The 27,941-nt window shown below is 41.1% G+C and overlaps 1 protein-coding gene across 3 annotated transcripts; it reads left to right on the top strand.

The window, feature by feature from the left end:
• The first annotated feature begins 271 nt into the window (after positions 1–271).
• LOC124874705 (SAP30 binding protein) lies at positions 272–27,806 on the top strand. 3 transcript variants are annotated; one of them, XM_047376182.1, is made up of 10 exons: positions 272–420; positions 2,182–2,291; positions 4,577–4,621; positions 10,187–10,226; positions 21,850–21,938; positions 24,615–24,706; positions 24,921–25,033; positions 25,111–25,169; positions 25,815–25,905; positions 27,060–27,806. In XM_047376182.1, exons 1-10 carry the CDS (start codon positions 312–314, stop codon positions 27,236–27,238), a joined length of 927 nt encoding a protein of 308 aa, XP_047232138.1. In that variant the 5' UTR covers positions 272–311; the 3' UTR covers positions 27,239–27,806. The 3 variants fall into 3 exon arrangements, with proteins under 3 accessions (XP_047232138.1, XP_047232137.1, XP_047232139.1); XM_047376181.1 differs by having other exon boundaries at positions 27,057–27,806; XM_047376183.1 differs by lacking the exon at positions 4,577–4,621 and having other exon boundaries at positions 27,057–27,806.
• Positions 27,807–27,941: the final 135 nt, after the last annotated feature.

The raw sequence follows: 27,941 nt of genomic DNA, 5'->3' as shown, positions 1-27,941 counted from the left end.
CTGCTTTTTGTTCTAATACCCTGGCTTTTTGTTGCACTCTTACTATGTAGCTTGGATGCTAAACCCCAAAATCAATGCTGATACAGATTAACATACATACATTGTATACTTTATAATTTAATATTTTACATATTTTTAAAATAATAAAGTAAATATTCTATAATTTGTCCATTACAAGTCGATTGACAACAATGGACTACATTTCCCGGTGCAGCATCGCTGATTTTTTTTTTGGTGCGCACTGCTTACTGCGCAGTTAAAGTTTCTCGTCCGGTGACGTATTTACTCTGCGCTCACTACACCATTGTTTTATGCGACGAGCTGTGATGGCGAGCGGTAAAAAGAGCGTTCTGCTGTCGTCTTTAGCAGATTATGGGGACGATTCAGAGCCCGACTCCGACCCAGAACCAGAGGATACAGGTGGATTTAACTTTTTAAAGAAATACTGTATCTCTAATGACAATAAAATCATTCACTTCAGAGTAGTTACTGTGAGGCTACTTTGGGCTAAAGTTAGCTTAACGCAGTTTATGAATATTGTTCATTGTGCTCGCTTTAATATCCAAGTTTCTCTTAATTCTGATATTATTTTTAATTAAATGGTAGTTTATAGACAACGTGTCCTTTTGTTTTTGTTTTTAATTACATTGTTTGGCGTTTTTTGTTTCGTCGTTAACTCAAGTATGTTTGATGTCCAGACTCGCCTCGAATCCATCTCTATACCTGCAAGCAAACCTGACTTCACTGTAACTTTTAAAGTTTAAGTCTTTATTTGCGTTTTTTAACAAATGCCTAAATTGGAATGGGTGTAGTATAATATTTGAACTGTATTACCCCCGTCACATACCCCATATCACACATAAACGGTGTAACCAATATTTAATTTGTTAAAACTCAAACTAGGGCAATTTAAAGGCTTTTAAAAACATTTTCACCACTTAATAAGGGGTCCAGCTTGTAAACAATGCCATCTGGACAGATTAAACCTGGACACGATTATTCTACAATAATGTTTGAAAATACATAACGTTAAAGCATTTTAAAATGAGAAATTGTGGGGAGATTTTTTTCCCTCAATTTTCAGAATAAAATGCGAAAAGCTTTGACCCAAAACCGAACATTAATCATAAAACTCCATAATTTCAACATTATTGTTAGATATTGCCATCAAGCTTAGTTGCAAAGGACTTATGAATTAAGTAAAGCTTTATTAGTAGGGAATATATGATCTTAAGACCTAGGTGTGATCTAAGAGTTGATCTATAAAAACAAGGCATACGCGTCGTATTATACTAGCTATGGTAAATAATGGATTGTTGATATAAAAAAGTCATCAAACATTTTAAATGTCTAGGTTATGTGTTTATTATGTTGAAACCCATATTATAATATAATTGGACATTTAAAAGGAATACGTGTTTTAAGAGTTAAAATGTGCAGAAACACCACTTTTACTACTACTTTTAATACTTATACCAATTTCGTCCTGGACACAGGTTTTTGCTTAGGTTAGAAAAGGAGGCTATCACATTAAACCAGATGACTTATGAGTAGAGCTGCACAATGTATCAAATTGTCATCATCGCAAGATCGATGTGTGCACTATTGCAATCAAAAAGGACTGCTGGAATGCAATATTTGGTATTTCATGTAACTTCTGCATTCCAGTAATGTAGTTAAAAGGACTTTTGCTATCCTCTTTGGCCAAGCTTGATGCATGTTTTTAGCAACTGAGATGCCTAAGTGTATGAAGAATGTTGGGGGCATCGTGAAAAAGGAGATTGCAGCTACTTCTTTTCCTGATGTCATGCTGCCCTTGTATGGAGGTAGTTTAAAACATCACAAACAGGATCAAATATTAGTTTGATTTAAAGACTTTTATTCACCCACAAATGAACTTGGTTTTGACGGTTCATAAATTTGATGTTAAATTCAGGCTATGTCCCTAATAGGGCTTGTGTAAATACACAAGGAATTGGGTTCTGTGTTCATTACGTTACGTAATCAATTGGGATTCTCAAAACTCCAACTTGCAACAGAAAATAGAAATCATTTTTGAGGGGGAGTTGCACCTAAAAATCAAATTATAAATTCAGAAGCTTGAACAAAACTGCAGATTATCTGATTGTAACATACTTGGACAATGTCTGACCTCTGCTGTGCCTGTGTGTTTGTGTCCAGGGGGACAAGGAGGAGGCCTTGTCTATGGCTATGGGGAGGATGACTTGAACCGTACCGAGGATGTTGAAGATAAAGGATCTGTAAATGAAGACAGCCAGGACAGCAACTCGGTCAGTATCTGTGCCCTGAATTCCTCCTTACAGCCTTCATTTGGTTGTTCACACCTGGCATTAAAATCAGTCCCAAGTGAAACTGAAGATAAACATTTAGTGATGCACAGTAAACAATAAGAAAGAGTGCTGCTGTTTCACTAAAATCACAAACACTGAAGCTGTACGATATAATAAAATGCCACCTTCTACTACTACTACTACTGGTACAACTACTACTGACACTTCCGATTCTACAACATTTTTGGCTTTCTTTGAGGTCTGACCTGTTAATTTCTGTTTCGGCTATAATTTATAAGGAAAAAATAAAAATTTGCAGGTTCATTGATTGAGGTAGTAGTTTTGAATTCAATAGAAAATGAAGGAATGACACTTGTTTTTGCATCAAAGAGTGTGTCCCTAAACTTTATATGATTTTTGCATAATGTTAATGAAAGTACTTGCTCTTGGTTGATGCATTTATAGACTGAAATATAGTAGGAGATCTCAGTTTTGATGCATTTATTGAAGAGGTTTCAACTGATCACCGGCCAGAGCTGATCAAGGGGAAATTGGTTGGTTGATTGGTGCATCTCTTGATATTTTTGTCGAATATGGCAATGCCAGTATCAACGGGCGATTAACCCAACATTTATCTCACTACTCTCTTTCTTTTCCATCATCATGATGTCCCCACCATTCTCTGTGAGCTGTAGCATCTTGTTCATGAAGATCCTGGATCAGTGAACAGGAGGGCTCATGAGATATTGCTCACCAAATATCTAAATATTTGTGTAGACTTTGTTTTAGTTAGAGAAAGAAAAATGTGCTGCAGGTGCATTAATAACTGTAATGGTGTTGAGCCCAAAGAAAGCATGCGGGAGAGGTACCTTGGTTGACCCGGCCGGAGCAAGATGGACCAGGATAGAACAGAAAATTGGAGTTATTCCGTAATTTGACGGAGAGCGGGTCAGAGTGTCAGTGCCTTAGGACTGCACATATTAGCACAGCTAGCCATTTTCTTTCAGCAAGCGTTGTTGATGTTGGGTTTTGTTGTTGGGTTTCAGGCCATGTATTTTGGAATTATTGGTAGTGAAAAAGCAGCTGCTTTGGGTAATGCAGTTTTCTTGTAGAGTCGATCTGTTTTCAGTGATGTACCATCACATAATGTGTTTTTTTTTAGCATCTTAAATTAAGGAGTTGTAATAAATATCTTTTGTAAATTTTACTTATTTTTTCAATGTAACACTTTGGTAGTGAGTTGTTTTTGATGTTTGTTCACCAAAAACAACTGTTTTATCAGATTTGACTTTAATAGGTTGTAGAAAATGCTAACCGTAAATACAGTTATGCTACTGGAAAGCTATCAGAACTAAGCAGCAGGTGCCTTTTTGGTTTTTTTTATATTCTTGTATAAACTGAGCTGTACCGGTAGTTGTTACTGTTTAAAACATCCTATTTAGCAGTTCTTCAGCCAAAGTCCCTGCAGACTCGCCTTGAATCCATCTCTATACCTGCAAGCAAAGCTGATTTCACTGTAACTTTCTCACTATTTCCCATCAAAATTGGCAGCATTATTTTTATGCTAGATACTTGTCAAAAATGTACATGTCTATAGATCAGTTACCTATTTAGGAAGCTTTTATTCAACGTGTTGATTCAATCCCTTCCTCTACATGGTTTTCTGCCTGCCTTGCTCAGTAAGTGGCCCCAGAATATTCAGCCTACCAATGATTACTATCATTTAGCTGACAGTCCTTACACATATTTACATTTTGATCTGTGTTGTCTGTTAAGATAAATAGTGTTTTGTTGTAATAGCTGCACTCCTCTTTGGTTGGGGGAAAAAAGAGATCTCCCAATCAATGTTTTTGTTCCAGAGTCATTTGCCAAATCCAAGGAAATCCAAAAAGGTAAACTAGGGTGATAAGGCTAGTGTCATGTTTTGACAATATGTTAGGCAAAATGACAACGATATATCTGACTCAACCTGTACAGGGTTCAATTGGCTCTTGCTGACTGTTTTCTAGGGGTGTAGTTAGCTGAAAGGCTAGGCTAACTCTAGCATGATTCCTCTCTCATTTGATTTGACTTGTTAATTCATAACATTTTAGCGTGGTTGCGTTTTCTCTTTTTAGAAACTTAGAAACATGAAAGCTATGACTTTTTTCTTATTTTTAGAAACTTAGCTGAATAATGGTTCATAGTTTTAGGGTCCTTTGTTGTTTGTACTGCCTGGCCCCTGTCCTGGTCTGCTGCCCTCTGACCCCCCACAGTGTTAACCCTGTGCGTTTTTGTTTTTATAGGATATGGACGAATCAGACGAAGGGAGGGACGCAGATGATGTTGAGGTATTTGAACGACGACCTGTGGCAGGGTAGATTGGGTTTAGAAATCTACTCTGTTCACTAGATGGTGCTATGGGATTATGAATGCCTGGATGTTAGAGAAACAACCCTAACTCTCTTAGTGATGTTATTCATATAAAATATGTTGAGTTGCTTCACCTATGTAACTTTGTGTTCCTTAAAGTGAAGTGGAGATTGTTAGTTTAGAGCTGTACTCCATACTAACTCTACGCTGTGTGTGTGTGTGTGTGTGTGTGTGTGTGTGGTTCAGGTCACTAAGGTGATTGTTGCTTATGATCTTAATCTGCAGAAATTCAGAGGAGGACAACGCCCTCTGAAGCTTTGCTTTATAACCTGTCTTTGATCTGAAAAATATGCCGTGCAGTAAAGCGCCTGAGATAACAGCATTATCAGTATAAATATTTTGGTAATTGGAACAATTTTTCAACATTCATGCGTTGACGGGTTTATGATTGTTGACAGGGAAGGCAGAAACACCACTCACAGATAGTCCTGTTTACTTTTGTGCTTCAGAGGAAGATAAGTCGGTGCATTTATGTTGACATGTTTTTATCTGATCTGGTTTGATGTATGCTGTCTCGCTTAGAGCTATAGAAAACTAATGTTTTACGCTGATTAGGACTTGAGCTCATTAGTTGACAGGAGGAGGATGGAAATCTGTTGGCTGTGTCTGCTTTCTTCTATTATCTGATCACTGCATTGCTGTTGTGAAACTGTTCTGTTTTACTGTTTCGCAATTTACTGCTTGCTTCTCATTTGGTGTTCATGATGACATTGATTTGTTTTATGTTCAGTTTAGACATTTGTGGGCAGGGTAGATTCTTGTGTGCCTCAGAAAGAAGAGTAATAGCTAGCCTTCAGAGTAAACATTGTTTATGTTTACTAATTAATTGTTATAATTTCAGAATATTTGTAGTTTTGAGCATACACATTCTTAGGACGGTGTTTTAATCTAAATATTGAACATACCTCCAGGAGCATGTTTCAGTCTGTTTATACAGGTCTTGGTAAACATGATGAACATATCTAACATCTCTGTTTCAAGTTCCAAGATTGTAGCAGATCTTAACTAACAATAGAAAGTGCTTTTTAGGATGCAAACACAGATACTGGTGAGTTCATCTCTTTCTACATTTTACAACAACACAAAAGGAGCTGTCTGCCAAACAGGACCTGTCTTATGGATCATCTGTCTGATTTATACTCGCCTTTGGGTCAGTGATGTAAAGTAATTTACGATTATCAGCTCATTGTCCGCTCTAAGGAAATGTGATTAACTACCAACAGGAGGAGGCTTATAGACGATTTGGTCATATTTCATGAGTCAGCTGGACCAAATGGGGAACAGAGCCATAATCAATGGAAATAGGGTTGAATATAAAATTGTCTGAAAATGAAATACAATCAAATTAGATTATAATTGAGATTGGAGTGTTTTTAGGATTGTTCATCTCCATAGTTCATCAAAATACATAACAAAGTAAACTGATATGCAATGGTTAAGTCTATGGGTATGAAATGTTATACGTGGGTAAAAATGGGAGCAAGTTGGAACATAATGGCAACAAAAAGGGGACACTAATTGATAAAGGGACAACAATAAGGGATTACCTGCTTTATGGCACATATTCAGGGTTTATTACTAGAATGAATGATAATGTGATATTGATGTTAATGTTATAGATGGCAATATTTCTAGATTTTCCTCCATGTTGGCTGTCTATTGTGCCAGCACGTTGTCTCCATCAGTCTCCCTGAGATTTAGCATTCCTGTCACCAAGCTGTAGATCAGGCATGGATACAGAAGTTCCAAACTAGTGGCCAAATATATATTACTGTCAAGCAGAGTGTGATGAGATGTTATGACCTATGAAGTCCCAGCAGTCTTTTGTGAGTGAGACATTGCACACTTTGAAATTGAGGTGACCATTGCTATCTCTGAATCGATCATGGACAAAATCGGAGCTAAATGTTGTTGACCTTTGAATTTTTAAATGCAGCCATTTTGATGTAAACCTAGAAACTATTGACCTTGGCACAAATATGTGAAAGAGCTTTAAGTTGCCTTTGACATGCTTTTCCAACAAATGCAGAAAAAGAAAGTGAATTGGGCAGTAATTGACATATTAGGATTAAAGATGTGAAAAAGACAATTGTGAAACAAAATAAGCATATTTTGATGTTAAATTTTGCAAGTCCAAAGTCGCCCGGAAATGACGTCAAAGGGGAAGTCTCCGGTCATTCAATGTGTGAGCGTCAATGATGAACTGTTCAGGTAGGAGTAATAATTAAAAAAACTAAAATGTTACTTTTATTATTAATAAGATAAATTACTTGCACATACGACATATTTCAATAAATGTCTTTCTAAAGATTCTAATTTAAATAAATAAAAAAATGACACACCAGGTAGTGTCTTCAGATCTTGAATCATCCCTTGTGTCTGCTGCTACTGCTCCATCCTGCTCAGCTTCGCCTCCGTTTGTTTCACTCAGTGCCATATTTACTGTAACTCTGGATTTACACTGTATCTGCTCTGGTCCGGTCCGCTGTGAAGCCCGGAGGAGCTCCAAGAACCGTATGCAGATGACGCAATAAAAGCCAGTGATAAATAAAGTAGCAAGTCCAAAACAACTCATTATGTGGATGTTAAACTTATTCCTTTTTTAGTTTTATGCATTCAGATATTTTTATGTGTTTTGTTCTACAATGAGTGAGTTCACTGAGTGCAGCGAAGCTATATTTATTGCTTGATTTGTTATATTTAATGTTTAATTGTTCGGTTTATAACACATTAGTTAACCCAGTAACTGATCTAATTGATCTAATGTAAACAACTGCTAATATATGCACGTGTATATATAAATATGTGAATATTTATTAATATAGACAGATCTAGTCTGTCTTTAGTGAATTATCCGGATGTTGTGCTCGTTCTGTTTCCTGTTGGTGTGATATGATTCATGCATCGAGACTCCAGCAGCGTTCCAGCATCCGGCAAAACTACAGAATTAGATGACTGTCCGCTTGTCGCCGCACGTGTGCTCTACCATCTAATAACTTTGTTCTTCTGACTCTGTGATGGTGACATAAATAAAAAAATATCAGATTCTTCGCTGCTGTCTGTGCTGCTGGCCATTGTAGCAGCAGTCAGTTTACATGCCGGGGTTCCCCTTCTATGTCATAAAAGAGCACAACAAAATCACAAAGGAGTAATCTGGAAATGCCTTTTTAGTTAAATTTATGGCTCATAAAACTGGCCTGTAGTGTTTTGTTGCTAATTGCTACAAGTCTCATCTGTAAACGGACTACAAAGGCAGTTTTGTCTGGACCTTGTCATTTGTTTCTAGAACAATAAGATCCTGACATATTTCATTTGTAACGGTTAGAGTAAAATATTAGTAGATTACTAGGTGCTGTAGTACTTTGCCAAAATCCATTGAAGTTCAACTTATTATTGAATCTGAATTGTTTTTGTATGCACTTCTTTGGCAGATCAGTGCAAAATAATCAACTACAGTTGAAACCAAAATTATTCAAACCACAGGGAGATTCATCTTTAAAATTGTTTTCATTTAACCAAGAAGTTTAATTCTGAAAGGAAATGAGATTGGCATCTCTCAAAAGATAATGTAAAAGGTGTGTCAAACTGTTTTAATTTATATTATATTAAAATAATTCTCAAAGATTATTTATACCCTGTTCAGTAATGCATGGAAAAGTCTTCATCAGAATTACTGTCATGATTTCTGGTATTTCTACTGGTATTGTGATGATTTATCTATGGTGATGAGCCCCAAGTCTGGCGTTGGAATATTAATACTACTTACAGTCACAAGAAGCATGTTGTTAAAATTAAAAGATCTCTATAAACTCAGACCTGCCAGGGGTGTGAACACTTTTGGGATTAACTGTATATTATAGGTAAATATTGATGCACTTTTTGAAAGTTATTCATCTGTGATCTTGTTTTACTAATTACAGCAGCTAGCATTACTAAAATCTCTGTGTCTGAACTCCCTGGGGAGAAAGTTGACCTTTAACTTAACTTTGAGAGTTTTGATAAGCCCCCAGTATTTCCAATCCAACATGTTCATTGAGAAACTGAGGTTAATCGCTTATAAGATCTTATAAGATCAAACAGAGAAACGTTGTTGTACTCCTTTTAACCTTCCTGTTATCTGCGAAAAGTCTTTCTCTCTCTCACAGCCTGATAGAACCACAGATGCGTGTCGGCTTGTAGAAAAGTTTCCTTTTTAAATAGCTTCTTACATCTCTGTGCTTCCTTATGTTTACATTTTAAGGCCCTTACCGTTACTGAACATGGTTAACCTGAGTGTTTTTCAGTAACTGCATTCACACTGAAGGGTTTTGCTGTTACAGCAACCTGTTAGCGCTTGAGCAATGGTGCGACCACAGATTGGAGACTTTACAATACATAACATTCTGGTTCTTTCAAATTCATAATCATAATGAAAAAGATTTCTGTTGGAAAATGACATCATCATAGTCCTTTTCCTGGTTTCTGCAGGCAACATCTAATGTGTAAGATGGAAAGATGTAACTTGTTTCTGAGGTAGTGAAACCAGCCAGCATATACTTATCCTGACTTTTGAGCACTCTGCTGCTCTTTTAAGAGGCCAAGTTTAATGGTGACTTCGTTGCACTATTGAAATAATTTTTATTTTCATATTTAAAAATAGTATGGTGTCTAAAGCTAATATTTAATAGTAATAGAATTTGTACAGATGGAAAGATGTCAGTACGACATTGTGTTTGATTAGAAAAGGCAGTCCTCCTAGCATGTTTTTGTTTTTTTTGTGGTTTAAGTGTGAGGATACAGTAGTGTGAAGGGCAGTTAAATGAGAACTGAATGTCAGGCAGCGATCAATGAATTGTGAACATCTTGTTGGCTGTGTTTCAGCAGTATGTGCCAATTATCTTTACTTTCTCTACCATCTTTGAGGTCTATACATTCTCCGTTTGGAGTTTTGCCTGTGAGCTCCACTGAACTTTGTCCTCCTGCTTTCTCATGGTCTGGACAACTCTTTGATGTGCCCGTGTGGTTGCTAGGTGATGGTTCAATTCATGTGAATAACAGCACTGTTGTGTTGAACTTGGGTTGCCGTCAGGGTGCTGGCGCTGCACAGGGCATATTTTAGAGATTGTACCAGACCTCTCGTCTTGCTGAGCCAAGGCATTCTCTGGAAACGTCAATCCTTTTACCTCCTAGAAACTGTTCTGTACTGAGCTTCTGTACTGGGGCAGCTCTGGGATTTATTTTGACCCATGAGGAATGAGCTTTTATGCTTGGATAATTTTCTTTTTACCAGTTTTAGTTATGTGGAAAATTAGCCTGTGTCGCACTGTAATTAACATTGTTCAGAATGAAGCATAGGATTAATCATCTCCTGCTCTTCTGCTGTTGATATTTCCTAACACATTGTGTAATTGAGTAGATTTTTTTTCTGACTAAATTAAAGTCTAAATGTACTACTATGTTTCTTTCCTCCTCCTCCTCCTCCCCCTGTCCTTTTTTTATTACAGACATTAGAAGCTGAAAAGAAGGACCCCAATGAGCTTGTTGGTGAGTGCTTCATAATACTGACAACTTCTTAAGGAATAAACAAGGTCATAATTCTCAATCATTGCACCCTGAAAATATTTCTCACAAGTTGGGATGAGATATGATATACTCTATTGCCTCAAAGTATTCACGTCTGTGCCTTCGAACTCATAAACTTGAATTACACCCCATTCTTAATCAATAGGATTGGTTTTGGATTGGTTTGGGATTGTCAGCCCACCCTTTGGTGCTAGAACAGCTTCAACCCTTCAGTTAAGCCTTTCCACAAGATTTAGGAGCTTGTACTGGTACTAAGGGGATTAGCACAGCTCCTCAAAAGCAGCCCCTCACCATAATTCCCTGTCTACCAAACCTTACACTTGACACAATACAGTCAGCCAAGTGCTGTTCTCCTGGCAATTGCCAAACCCGACTTGGCAATTTGTCTAGTGAGGCGGGATTTGTCACCCCAGAGTACAGACATCCACTGCTCTAGAGTCCAGTGTTGACATGTCTTACACCAACACATCTGACACTTGGCATTTAATTGACGCTGTAAGGCTGGGAGGCAGCTGCTCGGCCATGGAAACCCATTCTACGAAGCTCTTTATGTACTGTTCTTGGGCTAATCTGAAGTTTGCATGAAGCTGGGAGGTCTGCAGAAAGTTGGGATCCTCTATGGACTAACTGCCTCAGCATCATCTGACCTCACTTTGTGATTTTTCATAGCCTGCTATTTTGTGGCCAAGTTGCAGTTTTTATTTGCTTCCACTTTGTCAAAGTACCCCTAACAGCTGACTATGGAATATTCGGTGAGGAAATTTCACAACTGGACTTATTGCATAGGTGGCATCCTATAACATTACCATGCTGTAGTCCACTGAGCCCCTGAGAACGACCCATTCTTTCATGTTTATAGAATCAGTCTGCATGCCTAGGTGCTGGATCTTATACACCTGTGGCCATGGGAGTGATTGGAACACCAGAATGCAATGATCTGAATGAGGAAATGCTGTATGGCAATATAATATATATGATACATGATGTCCCATGATACTGTTACTGTGTTAGAGTTTACTTACAAACTAAATGGTCCTAAAAAAAAAAGAACTCTATATCTATGTAGCTTTTAATATAAAACACTGTCTGAAAAGGAAGTTGCTGCATAGTCTTGAAACCACAAGTCGACGTTTCTTGCTATCTTCTGGCCAGGAAGCCTCTCATCCATGCCCCTCAGGAAGCCCTCAGCTAAAGATGTTGAGGAGCAAAAACAGTTTGGAGCTCCCTATTTACAGTTAATTTTTTATGTTTGGTGCAGGTTTATTGATTATTTCACTGTAAGAAGAAAGACAACAGTATTTTTCTCATATACTTTATGATTCGTTTTAAGACTTTTTTTTTTTTTTCCCAATGCAATATATTTGGTGTCATCTTGCTTAGTACACAGACATCTATTGCACAATTGTTTTCTAACTTTTTTAAAGGTCCTGCAAGTTGTTTAGAGTCTCCGTTTTCCAATCCTGAATACAAATACATATCACAATATTCAGATTTTTATTTGTAGAAGAAGTTTCTTCTACAGGTCTTGTGTTGCTCTCTCACCCAAAGTTGAACAATATGCTGAGCTGAATTTTCTGCAATGTGAAAACGTTGTAAAAATGTGAAAATAATGTAAAGTACCTCTGCAAGGAACAGCACATTTACAGCTGAATGCCACTAAAAATTGTGTTTTAAAGGTAATTGTTAATTAACACCCACTCCTGGTGGTGTTTCAGAAATAAAGTTCCAGTATAGAGTCTGATATTAGGATGTTTAATGTTTGCTGGGTGTAGATGCATTTAATACATGAGCCATTAAATAGACCAGGTTTGAATGAACGACTACTTGCCAGCTGGCATGGTTGCACCATGAAGACTTAAGAAGCTGCCAGTGGTTAGTGAATAATCTCCTAACTGCACTGATGGGCTCATACGTATCAGACGAGACAGGATATGACTGTTACAGGGAGCGGCAGTGTTTTCACCATCCTCACTATAAACCTTTCTTCTTGCTGTTTGCTATTGCAGACCGTGAGCTGGATACGAATTATAACACACGTAACGCCAATCTTAAAGCTATAAAATGAATGTTATTGTCACTTTATACAGTCATATTCAATCATTTAGAATACGCGGTTTGATGACGCTCGTCTGTCAGATTAAAAGTAACTTTAAAAATAAAACCTTTAAGCAGGTATTAAACACACTTTTTAACAAGCCCACATTTCTGTATTAAAAAATATTTTTTTATTGGTGTGATATAATATTCTAATCATAAATGTTGTGTCCTGTAAAATCATAACAGAAATAAAGGCTCTACTCCAAGCCCTTCCCAGATGGCCGAGCTCCTCAACCTATCTCTAAGGGAGTGCCCGGCCACCCTACGGAGGAAGCTCATTTCAGCCGCTTGTATCCGGGATCTCATTCTTTCGGTCATGACTCAAAGTTCACCCATAGGTGAGGGTAGGAACGTAGACCGACCGGTAAATCGAGAGCTTCGCTTTTCAGCTCAGCTCTCTCTTCACCACAACGGACCGGCACAGCGCCCCCATTACTGCGACAGCCGCACCGATCCGTCTGTCGATCTCCCGCTCCATTCTTCCCTCACTCATGAACAAGACCCCGAGATACTTAAACTCCTCCACTTGAGGCAGGAACTCCCCTCCAACCTGAAGAGGACAAACCATCCCATTTCGGTCGAGAACCATGGCCTCGAACTTGAAGGAGCTGATCTTCATCCCAGCCGCTTCACACTTGGCTGCGAACCGCCCCAGCGCATGCTGTAGGTCTTGGCTAGAGGGGGCCAGCAGGACCACGTCATCTGCAAAAAGAACAGAAGAAATCCACTGGTCCCCAAACCAGAGCTTTTTAAGCACCTCGGTGACTTCAGCCTGGGTGATGAAAGAGTCCAACCCCGAGTCCCCAGCCTCTGTTTCCACCAGGGAATGCGTGATGGCAGGATTGAGGAGATCCTCGAAGTATTCCTTCCACCGCCTGATAATGTCCTCAGTCGAGGTCAGCAGTCTCCCCACCACCACTATAAACTGTTGGTGAAGCACTGCTTTCCCCTCCTGAGGCGCCGGACGGTTTGCCAGAATCGCTTCGTAGCCAACCGGTAGTCCTTCTCCATGGCCTCACCAAACTCCTCCCAGGCCCAAGTATTTGCCTCTGCCACAGCCTGGGCCACGGCACACTTGGCCTCACGGTACCCCTCAGGAGTCCCACAAGCCAACCACAGCCGATAGGACTCCTTCTTCAGCTTGACAGCATCCCTTACTGCCAGTGTCCACCACCGGGTTCTGGGATTGCCGCCGCAACAGCCACCGCATTCCTTACGGCCGCAGCTACGGGCAGCAGCATCGACGATAGATGCGGAGAACATGGTCCACTCGGACTCAATGTCTCCAACATCCCCCAGAATCTGGTCAAAGCTCTCCCGGAGGTGGGAGTTGAAAACATCCCTGGCCGAGCGCTCCGCCAGGCGTTCCCAGCAGACCCTCACTATGCGCTTGGGCCTGCCGAGTCTGTCTGGCTTTTTCCTCCTCCAGCGGATCCAATTCACCACCAGGTGGTGATCAGTGGACAGCTCAATAATAATCTAATCTACTGAATATGATGACATATGGAGGAAATATTTTGAGAACTGATGTTTTCGAACTGTACGAGTTTCCAGTCACAGATTGTTAGAAATGCATTCTACAGGTCCTTCTCAAAATATTAGCATATTGTGATAAAGTTCATTATTTTCCATAATGTCATGATGAAAATTTAACATTCATATATTTTAGATTAATTGCACACTAACTGAAATATTTCAGGTCTTTTATTGTCTTAATACGGATGATTTTGGCATACAGCTCATGAAAACCCAAAATTCCAATCTCACAAAATTAGCATATCATTAAAAGGGTCTCTAAACGAGCTATGAACCTAATCATCTGAATCAACGAGTTAACTCTAAACACCTGCAAAAGATTCCTGAGGCCTTTAAAACTCCCAGCCTGGTTCATCACTCAAAACCCCAATCATGGGTAAGACTGCCGACCTGACTGCTGTCCAGAAGGCCACTATTGACACCCTCAAGCAAGAGGGTAAGACACAGAAAGAAATTTCTGAACGAATAGGCTGTTCCCAGAGTGCTGTATCAAGGCACCTCAGTGGGAAGTCTGTGGGAAGGAAAAAGTGTGGCAGAAAACGCTGCACAACGAAAAGAGGTGACCGGACCCTGAGGAAGATTGTGGAGAAGGGCCGATTCCAGACCTTGGGGGACCTGCGGAAGCAGTGGACTGAGTCTGGAGTAGAAACATCCAGAGCCACTGTGCACAGGCGTGTGCAGGAAATGGGCTACAGGTGCCGCATTCCCCAGGTCAAGCCACTTTTGAACCAGAAACAGCGGCAGAAGCGCCTGACCTGGGCTGCAGAGAAGCAGCACTGGACTGTTGTTCAGTGGTCCAAAGTACTTTTTTCAGATGAAAGCAAATTCTGCATGTCATTCAGAAATCAAGGTGCCAGAGTCTGGAGGAAGACTGGGGAGAAGAAAATGCCAAAATGCCAGAAGTCCAGTGTCAAGTACCCACAGTCAGTGATGGTCAGGGGTGCCGTGTCAGCTGCTGGTGTTGGTCCACTATGTTTTATCAAGGGCAGGGTCAATGCATCTAGCTATCAGGAGATTTTGGAGCACTTCATGCTTCCATCTGCTGAAAAGCTTTATGGAGATGAAGATTTCATTTTTCAGCACGACCTGGCACCTGCTCACAGTACCAAAACCACTGGTAAATGGTTTACTGACCATGGTATCACTGTGCTCAATTGGCCTGCCAACTCTCCTGACCTGAACCCCATAGAGAATCTGTGGGATATTGTGAAGAGAACTTTGAGAGACTCAAGACCCAACACTCTGGATGAGCTAAAGGCCGCTATCGAAGCATCCTGGGCCTCCATAAGACCTCAGCAGTGCCACAGGCTGATTGCCTCCATGCCACGCCGCATTGAAGCAGTCATTTCTGCCAAAGGATTCCCAACCAAGTATTGAGTGCATAACTGTACATGATTATTTGAAAGTTGACGTTTTTTGTATTAAAAACACTTTTCTTTTATTGGTCGGATGAAATATGCTAATTTTGTGAGATAGGAATTTTGGGTTTTCATGAGCTGTATGCCAAAATCATCCGTATTAAGACAATAAAAGACCTGAAATATTTCAGTTAGTGTGCAATGAATCTAAAATATATGAATGTTAAATTTTCATCATGACATTATGGAAAATAATGAACTTTATCACAATATGCTAATATTTTGAGAAGGACCTGTAGTTCCTAAACAATAGATCACCATCAGTGTCTTTACACTGACTGTAGGTCGTGGTGAAGGTCTGGATCTTTGATATGCCAGGAGTGGAGCTCTTCCTCTGCATCGTTTCCATCACTAAATGTCAGTGTGTTTCTGGCCAAAAGCGCCGTCACCAGGCTGAAGTCTGTTCTTTGTCTGTCTGGTGAAGAGACAGACATTGTCCAGCTGTCCAAAAATGACCCTCGGGGCACAGATTGTGGCTTTCTTTCTAGAAGACAGATGGTCATATGGAAACAAACTACAATCTTTTCTGTGTATTTTACGGTCTTCTAAATGTGCCTCTGCTGTGTACCAGTATTTTCCCCAATCAGCTCTGACACATAAACACGATTATTTATTACACATGCTGTGATTTATTGATAATCGGGAAGCAGCAGAGTTTATTTTGATGCCTAAATTAGATATTTCACTGAGGTTCTAGTAAAGCTTAGGTCTTCTTAAGAAGATTAGCAGGCTTTCACCATGATAACTCCCTGTTTCAGATGTACTGTGAAAGTGCCTATCTGTGTTTAATGCAATGTCAGGCCACCTCCTAATGCCTGACTCATCAGACTTGTGTCAGACTTTTGTTATGGCTAAAGGCACCAGATTTTCAGATGTACTTAAACACGGGCATTATGACATGTCTCTATCCTTTTGTTTTACAAACAAATGTTTGCATACACCTGTATGTGTATATATAAGCATTAATGTTTCTGAACCAAATTTTCTGAATTTAGTAGTAGTTTTAAAGTGTTCCTTGAGCAGAATACTATCCCTTCTGTTCTTGATGCAGCATAACAAGCTGACATTGGCTGGTCTTGTTGGATTGTTAGCTTGGGTTGCAGAGACAAGCTGCTTCTAGCTAGGCAAGCCTGGTCACTGGTGCCAAGGTGGGTTTTAACATTACAAAAACAGAAAGTCCTGTCATACTTTTTCTGTTTAAAGTCATTTCAATGAGGAGTTTTTTGTTTGGCTTCATGGGACACACAGTAACAGAGCACTGCCTCTCCCCCACCTGTTGCTTCACAAATATATTAGGGGGTGCCCTGCTCCTCTATGATATAGATGCTGCCACAAATCTGCTGCGTGTTTATTCTGTTTGCTTGAGTCTAAGTGTAGTCTTTTAACTGACGTTACATTATATTTATCTCCCTACTTGTAAGTGAAGTAGAATGTTGAAAACATCTTCAGGTGAAAATTTTATTTCTAAATCATTGTCATGAGTGTACAAACCTGCTGGTTCTGATTTTTGAAAGAGTGGACGTCAATTCTGTCATGTGTTCTCTCACTTTCTGCACGTTTTTTCTAAAAAACAAAATAAATATAGCATTATTATCGCTATAAATTGTGATTGATGCGTTAATAAGTGAAAGCAATCAGATCCTGGTATAATTTTTGTTTTAAAAATTGTGTGGAAATCCCTTTACACCATGGTTTAGTTTACCTTTTGCTTCTAGGGGTGTTCAATTGAATCTCAGACAGCAAAAACAGGCAGTTTGTAGAGGAAGGCTGACCTGAACATCACAATTCCTTTAAGTGTTTGTGTTGGTTACCCCCAACCTCCCCTACCCATCTAAACGGGAAAACAAAGTGAACCCAGAGCTGTCTGAAAGGGGGTCCCTATATCTTTTCCACGTTACAGGAAAGACAACTTCGGATGTTTGGAAATTATTTCATTTCACAAAAAAAAGAAATTAAAAGAGCACCACCTATCACTCTTATCGAGATAACACTGTTTTAAACTACAGTCGGCTAGTTAAGATCTTCATGTCTGTAAAGCAGGCGACTGCAGGCTAGCTACCTGAGCAGATAACCAGACTAACCAGCTATCAACCCCTTGTTCTACTTTCATTGCTCTATAAAGAACAGGAAAGGGAATATTATGAGTAATGGGTGCTTGGATTAATAATGGATTAGTACCAAGATGGCGCCGACGATGCCCGCCTCGGAGCTTCGCTCTCTCTTTGTTTGTGTATTTTGCGTGTTTTTATGTTTTTCGAGTCTCGGGCCACAATTCTGTGGTCTCATTCAGTAGAGAAGAACTTCTCAACATCAGAGAGTCCCCCTCTTGGGATTTTTTCACCATCTTTCATCGATCCGAGCTTCACTGAGCTTCTGGCGAGCGGAGCCGCAGCACTCCATGGGATACTCCGCCGAAAGCGTTGAAGGGGAAAGCGTGCTGGTGCGCTGGTAAAATTCCGCAAAAGACGACTTTGCACACCACTGCCTTCAATCCATCTGGCAAATATCCGCTCTCTAAGCAACAAGACGGACGAGCTGCTTCTCCTCACCGGTAAAAACTCGGACATCTGCGGATCAGCGGTTCTCTGCTTCACCGAGACATGGCCGAGTGAAAACATGCCGGACCGCGCACTGCTGATGCCGGACTTCCAGCTGTTCAGAGCGCATCGCAGCGCGGAGCTTTCAGGGAAGAGGCGAGGAGGCGGAATCTGCTTTTTTATAAATGAAGGTTGGTGCAGAGACACAAAAGTGCTGGGGAAAACATGTAGTCTTGATCTGGAGGCATTTTATATGAACTGTAAAACGTTTTATTCGTCGAGAAGGTTTTCCTCGTTTATAATAATTGGCTCATATTTTCCACCGCATGGCTGCACTTCTGCCGTTGAAAAACATCTCGCTGAGCTGATTACAGACGTAGCGAAAAAACACACGGACTCGTACTCGTCGTCTTCCGCTTATCCGGGACCGGGTCGCAGGGGCAGCAGACTCAGCAGAGACGCCCAGACGTCCCTCTCCCCAGACACCTCCTTCAGCTCCTCCGGGTGGGGCCCAAGGCGTTCCCAGGCCAGCCGAGAGACATAGTCCCTCCTGCGTGTCCTGGGCCATCCCCTGGGCCTCCTACCGGTGGGACGTGCCTGGAGCACCTACCAAGGAAGGCGTCCAGGAGGCATCCGGTATAGATGCCCGAGCCTCCTCAACTGGCTCCTCTCGATGTGGAGGAGCAGCGGCTCTACTCCGAGCCCCTCCCGGATGGCCGAGCTCCTCAACCTATCTCTAAGGGAGTGCCCGGCCACCCTACGGAGGAAGCTCAATTCAGCCGCTTGTATCCGGGATCTCGTTCTTTCGGTCATGACCCAAAGTTCATGGCCATAGGTGAGGGTAGGAACGTAGACTGACTGGTAAATTGAGAGCTTTGCTTTTCGGCCCAGCTCTCTCTTCACCACAATGGACCGGCACAGCACCCCCATTACTGCGGCAGCCGCACCGATCCGTCTGTCGATCTCCTGCTCCATTTTTCCCCCACTCGTGAACAAGACCCCGAGATACTTAAACTCCTCCACTTGAGGCAGGAACTCCCCTCCAACCTGAAGAGGACAATCCACCCTTTTCCAGTCGAGTACCATGCCCTCGGACTTGGAGGAGCTGATCTTCATCCCAGCCGCTTCACACTCTGCTGCGAACCGCCACAGCGCATGCTGTAGGTCTTTGCTACAGGGAGCCGGCAGGACCACGTCATCTGCAAAACCGCCTTGAACCGCCACCTTAACGTGGTGGAGGGGTTTGAGTGCTCAAATGATCCTAGAGGCTATGTTGTCTGGGGCCTAAATGCCCCTGGTAGGGTCTCCCATGCAAACAGGCTCTAGGTGATGGGTCAGACAAAGAGCGGTTCAAGAATCCCCCATGAGGACCAAAATATCGAGGCACGTGACGTCGCCCGGTACGGCGGAGCCGGGGTCCCACCCTGGAGCCAGGCCGTGGTCGGGACTCACCGGAGAGCGCCTGGTGGCCGGGTTGCTCCTCGCGGGACCCGGCCGGGCCAAGCCCGAACAAGAGACGCGAGGCCATCCCCCAGTGGGCCCACCACCTGCAGGGGGAATCGTGAGGGACCGGTGCAAAGAGGATTGGCTGGCAGACAAAGGTGGAGACCTCAGCGGCCCAATCCCTGGATGCTTAGGCTGGCTCTAGGGACGTGGAATGTCACCTCGCTGGGGGGGGAACGAGCCTGAGCTTGTGTGGGAGGTCGAGAGATATCGACTAGAAATAGTCGGGCTCACCTCCACGCACAGCGTGGGCTCTGGAACCCATCTCCTTGAGAGGGGTTGGACTATCTTCTACCCTCTACCGTGGCCCACGGGGAGAGGCGGCGGGCTGGTGTGGGTTTGCTTGTTGCCCCCCAGCTCAGCCGTCTCGTGTTGGGGTTTACCCCGGTGGATGAGAGGGTCGTATCCCTGCGCCTTCGGGTTGGGGATAGGTCTCTGACTGTCGTCTCGGCCTACGGGCCGAGTGGTAGTGCGGAGTACCCGGCCTTCTTGGTGTCCCTGTCGGGGGTGCTGGATAGTGCCCCTCCTGGGGACTCAATTATTCTGCTGGGGAACTTCAACGCCCACATTGGAAACGACAGTGACACCTGGAGAGGCGTGATCGGGAGGAATGGCCTCCCCAATCTGCACCTTTTTATTTATATATGTGTATATTGTATATATGTATACTCTTTAATGCAAAAAACAAAAACCAGAGAGTCAAATTCCTTGTTTGTATGTACAAACTTGGCAATAAAGCTGATTCTGATTAGAAACTACTACTAAATTAAGTTTTGCTTTACCACTGTTACAATGCAGAAAAACTATAATTAAATGTTATCGATGACAATCTTAGAACTGTAATAATCGATATTTTAGCAGCAGTAGGAACATGTTATACATGTTAAGTTGCAAGGCAAGTTTTTGAAGTGTGTACATTTCAGCAACAAGACAATTTAAAGTGTTTTAAATGATGAAAACAGTACATTGCATAATGATGTTTTAGTTAATAGTTTAAATAGAGCAATCAAAAGCAACTCTAAACAAATGTTTTGTTTTTGTTTTTTTTTTTTTTTTTTTATAATTTCTTTGCAGCACTAGTGGTCTTTATTTTTCCAGTATTTTTCAACAGTAGCTGGACAGGAACTTGGGGCAGAGAGAGAGGGGAAGACATGCGGCAAACGTCGTCCGGGCCCGCACTCAAACCCAAGAGAACCGCATCAAGGACTAAGACCTTCATATATGGGTCACGTGCTTAACCCCCTACACCACCAGCACCTGCTTAACAAAGGGTTTTAACCTTGATTTAAAAGAACTCAACGATTCAGCAGTTTTCTGAAGGTTTATCCCAAATTAGTGGGGCGTAAGAACTGAATGCTGCTTCTCCATGCTTGGTTCTGATTCTCAGGATGCAGAGCAGATTTAAAGCCATGCTTAGCCATTCGTTGATTTATATACTAACAGAAGTATTTCATTGATTTTTTTTTTATTCAACTGAAGAAAACAATAGCTAATCCATTCATTGATTTGTTCCTTGCATCTCCCCAATGTTTAAATGGGTTCATAGTCACCTGGTGACATTGTAATGTAGAGCTGTGTGTCATCTGCGTAGTTATGGTAACTTGTTTTTTGTGGTCTGAGCTGAGGGAGTATGTAGATATTATATAGGAGGGGTCCCAGGGTGAAACCTTGAGGAACCTAGGCTAATTTTTTTGCATCTCCTTGAGAAAACTTTAAATTGTAAGAACAACATGATGGAAAATTTAAGCCAGCTTTTTAAAGCCTTATGCAGCTTGGTTGACTTGACCTGAATTACATATTGAACCCTGAGGTTTTATGAGCTGGTTGGTCATAACTAATAATAGAATAGTTAACTTTAAAAATTACTGCTTCAAGTGCAAATTCCTGACAAATTGAAAACCGTGTGGTTTAGTGGAATTTTCCTTCAATGTTTTTTGAGGACAAAGTGTTCGCCAAGTCAGCACTTCAGAAAATGTTCTTCTCATGTTGAGTCAAGTTTTAACATATCTATGTTCCTCACTGAATGTCAGCAGCTACAAGCTTCTGCTGTTACAGATTTACACACACATATAGTACGTTTTTACGGTCTGCCTGATAGCTCTGAGTGGAGGTGTGGACTGCCTGCAGGATTGAGATAAAGTGGTGACATTAAAGAATGCCTGGCCTGGAGTCAGGGAAAGCAGAGGCACACGAGCAAAACAAGGGACAGGTCCAAAAGGAGGGAAATCAGCCTCCCTTCCCCGTACAAGCCCCAACAACAGCCACTCCCTGGCTGGGATATCCACTCATCATACCACACCACTCTGTAAAACCTACACTTAGCACCAGGATGCACAGGAATTCCCCACTGCTGTTAGTTTAACACACACCAACTCCATGTTTCAGAAACTGAGTGAAAATTCATGTTCCATGTCTGATACCTTGTAAATGCTCCAGCATGTGAGGAGAAGCTGAATCATAGGAGTCATATTTGTATTTTGTGTGTCTTGTCAGCGCTGTTCTCAGAGAAGGTGAGGAACATGTCACCTGATCAAATCCGAATCCCCCCCGAACCTCAAGGACGCTGCTCAAGTCAACTACAGGTACCCAGCCCTAATGTTAAACCCTTACATAATCAAAAAACATAATTACTGCTGCTATAGTCTGGTATGAGGAGGTTTAAAATGACAGCCACCGTTATCAGGGTAGGGGAGTAAGGGTGGGGTTGTCTGAGCTTATTTTAAGAGAATCTTTATTGGCTGTATTGTCTGTGGGCTCCTTAAAGTGCAGAATAAACACTTTTGTACAGACCAAATGTATCCTATTAAATAGCAAGAAACTAACCTACAGAAACACGTTTCATTAAAAACATAGTATTTACTTCTGTAGATGTATATCAAACCTTTAAATTTTGAGGGTTGGAGACTAAAAGCTGTCATAGTTACAAAAGCTGAATGTGTGCTCAAAATGCCCTGTTCTATATACCAAATGAATAGGTTAGCCGCTTTTATCGCTCCCTCTGGGAACAGAAATAAATTTTGGTGGCTACAAAATTCTGCGTTTCCCCTTTAATTAGAGCTGTGTCTTCCCCAGTCACCTCTGCTCTCATGCTGCCTTTTCACTGTACATTTGGTGCCTCTTGAGTGTTCCTACTTGCGAGTTAAGGCAGGTCAGGACGCACAGCTGACTGAAAGAAGGTGTACAGCAAACATCGCCTGAGGGCTGACACTCCCCCACCTGTCTAATGAACATCTGATGATTCACCTGAACAGCCTTCACACCCCTGCCCTCAGGCCACAGTAGCAGGATGTTGTGTGGCCTTAGATTCTAGTGTGATTGGATTTCATAAATTTTAGCAGTAAACTGGCATTTTCCTATGGGCAGTGCTGGGATTGATCCAAGGATTTTTCATGATTATACCCTGACCATAAATTTAAAACGACCCCTGACTCAGGCTCAAGCTTAGCTAATTAACAACAGAAGTGAGAGGTTATATAAGCTCTAGCAAAAAAATAGAGAATCACAGCTCTTGGAGGATCTTGTTTTGTTTTACTCTAAGTGTGAATAAATAAAAATCTCAGATATGAGACAAAGCTTCTTCAGTTTACAGCTGAACCTTCTGGCTTAGTAAAACATACCTAAAATATAAAATGACATGGTAATTAATGGAGAAAGGTCCCCAATTTGTCTATCCATCTTCTGCCCCAGCGTATCATCACTCGTGAACAAGACACCAAGATACCTGAATCATCCGTTGGGGGCAGAGACTTACCCAACCTTAAGAGAGCAGTCCACATCTTGAGAACCATGACCTCAAACGTGCAGCAGTGGACTCTCATCCCAGTTGTTTCACACTCAAGGTCACGGCGTGAAGACACAAAGAACAGCATGTCATCTGTAAAAGCAAAATGAGACCCTGGTGTTGCGGGAGGAGCAGCCCTGGTGGAGTCTGATGCTGCACTGTGAACAATCTTGATTTTGTGCCAAGAATAGCTCTTAAAAGCATCCCCATCACCCCAAATTCCCACAGTATCCCCCACAAAATTCCTCAAACATGGTCATAAGCTATATTCAGATCCACAAAACACAGATTGACTTTAAAACTGGCGAGAGTGATGATCTGCTTCACTGTTTCACAGCCAGGATGAATGTCACCTTGTTCCCCCTGAATTCGGATTCAACAATCCCTACAACATCCTGGAACATTTGTTTGGTGCCATCCCAATGAAACATTTAAGGTGGCTGTCTGAGGAAAAGCAGCATGTTTCCATAGATTGTGATGGTATTGGTCTGGATGGAGGTAAAAGAGCAAGACAGATGGCAGTCAGGAATTAAACCAGTGGACATTTTAGGTTACGTTCTCTTTCCAGTGGTTAAAAGCAGTTTTTTTTCAGGATAATGACGCTTCTGTCGACTGAGCAAACAGGATTCCAGCTTTTCTTCAAGAACGGCAGCTCAATGACACGGTCAGCAGAGATGAGATATTATTGTGACATAATGACACAATTATAATGACAAAAATTGCTGTGATAATGATCAACAATGGCAGTATGAGTGGGATTGTTGTCTCGGGTTCCATGAGACCATCAAATGAAGCATTTACATTTCAAATTATTATTAAATTCCATTTGTTTTAGGCATAGATTGCTTCACTATTTAGTGCTGCTGTTGTAAAGTAGCCAACCTTTATTTTTAGAGCAATGTTTGTGACGCTCTTAACTGTAATCAGTCAGTTTTAGCCAAAAGGAATGACATGCTTAAAAAAAAAAAAGGATTACCTTTACAAAATACCACAAAATATCATGATTTAAAAATGCAAGGTCGAAATCGCTCTGCCTTAATGGATAGCAAGCAATCCAGATCTCACGATTGAAGAAGATTGTTTTCCATTGGTGACAGAAAAGGTGAAACAAACTGAGATGTTTTTGACCTGAGATTCCAACATTTTTTCATCTTCTTGATCTGGAAAAAAATGCACCATTAATTACAACAAATAATTATTTTGAGGAATGTTTTAATAAGAATGTTCAGCTGTTTGATAAAAGGATCTCATCCTCCAAGAGTAGGGATTTTATATTGTCTTACAGCCTGGTTATTAAATGTTTCTCTGAGGTATCAGAAATATGTTGTACCAAACCTCAAGTCATGCTGCTTCCGACTTGTGCAGAGAAGTTTCATCTATTTGACAAGGTTGATTTTCCATCCTGCCAAATGCAGAATCTGCAGAACTCGGTCCGATTCGTTGCTTTCTGTTTACTGACTTGTTTGTTTTGGAACAGGAGAAGATCTCCAAACTGTATGAGAGAAAACTCCATGGAGACTTTGACACAAACAGCCACATCCAGAAAAAAAAGGAATTTAGAAACCCGAGGTATGCAGCTCAGCTTAGGAACACATGCCAGTGATGCACACGCTCTCGCTCACAGGCTGCTATTTACTTCATATCAGATGCACTTTTTGGTTGAAAGACCACACAAGTACATTAATACTACCCAGCTTTAGAAGTACTGACACGATCTGACTATCCGTTCATGTCTGAGCAGCTTATCATTAAACCTGACTCGACTTCATTGCTTTTCTTTCAGTATTTACGAGAAACTTATTCAGTTTTGTGGAATAGATGAACTGGGGACAAACTACCCCAAAGACATGTTTGATTCTCACGGCTGGTCAGAAGACTCCTATTATGAAGCTCTCGGTAAGATGGTGCATGGTCCTCTTTCATACGTTTGTTATGATTACCGCTGAGAACTCACAATCATTTTCTCCTTCCAGCCAAAGCCCAGAAAGTGGAAATGGACAAACTGGAGAAGGCCAAGAAGGAGCGCACCAAGGTGAGATTAACAAAGAAGAAAGGAGGATGAATATGCTGTCACTCTTTTTAATGTCTATCAGGGGCAAGTCTCCACAGCTGCGCTTCATTTTTACTTGATGATGTTCATCCGAAGCACCCGAGTCACATTTGCCAAGTTCAGCTCTCGTAACAGCCCAGCCCAACCCAGTGCAGGTTTGCTGCTTAGCTGTGCCCACTTGCATCTGTATATCAGCTTTCTCTGTTAAAACTATGCTCTTGAGGTTTTTTTTTTTTTTTTTGGAGGGGGGGGGTTGTTGTTGGCAACATTATTGGCGTCAAACTGTCTGTGAGTGATGAATGCGAGAAACTGGGTGGATAGTGTTCCTGTGGTTAGAAAATGCTGCCATGATCTGCTGCAGCATCATCAAGTAAAATGTTGAAACAAGTTTGAAGCCACGTGAGGAAGTATTCAGCATAAGCTGTTATTTTGCTGTCTTCTGTTAAATATCAGCAGTAAAAGTGAATTTAAGGTGCAGTCAAAATACAAAAGATTCCCTGTCTGTGTAGCCTTCTCAGAATGTGATGGAGTCAAAGAAATGCGGTGGGTTTGTGATTGAAGGCCCCTGATTGGTGCAGAGCCTCTCAGTGAGTTGAGGCGTCTCAACATATTTGTTATTTTGTTTAGATCGAGTTTGTCACAGGAACTAAGAAAGGCACCAACCCATCCAGCACAGCTGCCTCCACAACCAGCAGCAGCACCACCACCACTGCCACAGGTAAGGTTCACTGCCACAAGCCCTCTGAGGATTCAGCCTCTTTGACAAACTTGTTTTATGTGTTGGTTTAATAATAATAATTAGCTTTTATTTAGAAGTTCAGTAGTAGTGATAGTTGGTTGTTTATTTTTTCCATATAAGCACAATATGTTCCAGATATAGAGATTTAAACGTTTTCGCCCTTTTGTCATGTTTCAAAGGTAAACATCATGGTGCTTTTATGTGATAGATCAACAACACCAGGGCTAAACTGTGTGTGAAGTGGAAGGAAAAGGATGCATGGTTTACAAAGGTTTTTTTTTTTTGTTTTTTTTAACTAATAAAACTCTGAAAAGTGCGGAGTTCTTTCACTTACATTCACAACCACAATTTTCTGTATTTCCAACTCCAAGTCTTTATGGCTCCAGCCATATTGGATGACAAGCCTCTAGGAACAGCAATTGGAATTAGATTTGAACTTTGACTGGGCCATTCTAAGACATGCAGAAGCTTTCCTCTAAACCATTTCTTGTTGCTGTGGTTGCATTTGTTGTTCATCAACTCTGACTAGCTTCTCTGCCTGGTGCTGCCACCACCATATTTCATAATGGGGATGGTGTTTTCAGGGTGATGTGCAGTGATAGTGTCCACCACTGTCTCCTTGCCTGGCTTTGGTACGTTTGCAATTGGACTCATTTTACTAATTAGGTGACTTCTGAAGGCAATAAATTGTGCCAGATGTTATTCATGGGTATTGCTGTAAAGGGGTCTGAATAGAAATTCATTTTAGATTTCTTTTTATTTGGAAAATATTTTTCAAAATGTGTGTTTCTCCTTTGGCTTTACAATCCTCTACCACTTTCTGTTGGTCTATCATATTTTATAGGCTACATTAAAGTTTATTGATTTAACATGGTAAAATGTGGAAATCTTTTGGTGGTATTCATACTTTTGCAAGCAGTGGAATCTCCACAGATACTCTATACTTTTATGTTCTCTATAGTTCCTCTTAGTTGGTTTGTTTCTAGTTTGGAGAGCCACTTCCTGAGGTGCGAGCATGAGCAACATGTTCAATACAGCCACTCTGACTTTCAGCCATTAATTCATAAAAATGTACAGTGATAGCTGTGACCTCACTGAATTAACTACTGCTTTGTGTTAACTCTCACCAGCAGACGCCCAAAAGAGGAAAAGCAAGTGGGACTCTGCCATCCCTGTCACCCTGGCTCAGCCCACCCTCATCACCACCACAGCGACCCTTCCTGCAGTCGTTTCAGTAACCACCACGGCTAGCGGCACAAAGACCACGGTCATCTCTGCGGTGGGAACCATCTTAAAGAAATCAAAGCAGTAAGCAGGGAAGAGGAACAACAAGCAGACAGATCACATGTTGGACTGCAGGAGCGATGGCTTGAGACCGATCCTTTGGATTTGAAGACCTGACTTGTGCTACACTTGTATAAATAAACAAAAGGAGTTGAGGGATACTTAGTGTTCATGCTGAGAACCGTCTACTGAACATGGACTAATCAAATCTCTGGGCTGTCTACTGTACCTAGGACAATATCTGCACTGCTGCATCATAAAGCCAAAATTACACTTCATTGGTAATAACTTTGTCTGTACCACGCAGATCGGTTTATTAAGATGTTTTTATATGTTGGAAACACCTAATCATTTAATACAGTTTAAATGAAAGCTGGTCCTAAACAGACTGCCTGAAATATCTGAAAGTTGTTTATTTTTATATCCATAGTTGTAGTAAAATGTAGTCGGGCTTTCTTTGTCAGTTTTTTTTTTTTTTTTTTTGCATTTGTTTGTGACATAGTGAACATCTTTCAGAGAAGTTGTTTTTTACACGTCTAAATATGTGATGATTCTAAGTGGGAATAAATGAATCAGATATTGCTTTTTCACATGAATTTTCCCCCTTCAGTAAAGTTACTAATGAAATGTATAGAGTTTCATTCTCTGCAGAGTATAAAGCTCTTAACATCCACAAACACACCCACTCACTCTTAACTATTGTTGTGGAAAAGCTTGTGAGCACCAGGTGG

Source organism: Girardinichthys multiradiatus, chromosome 10 (assembly GCF_021462225.1).
Source record: "Girardinichthys multiradiatus isolate DD_20200921_A chromosome 10, DD_fGirMul_XY1, whole genome shotgun sequence".
In the NCBI taxonomy this organism is placed as follows: domain Eukaryota; kingdom Metazoa; phylum Chordata; class Actinopteri; order Cyprinodontiformes; family Goodeidae; genus Girardinichthys; species Girardinichthys multiradiatus.
Note: the sequence above shows the minus strand (reverse complement) of the source record. Positions and strands in the feature narration are given on the sequence as shown.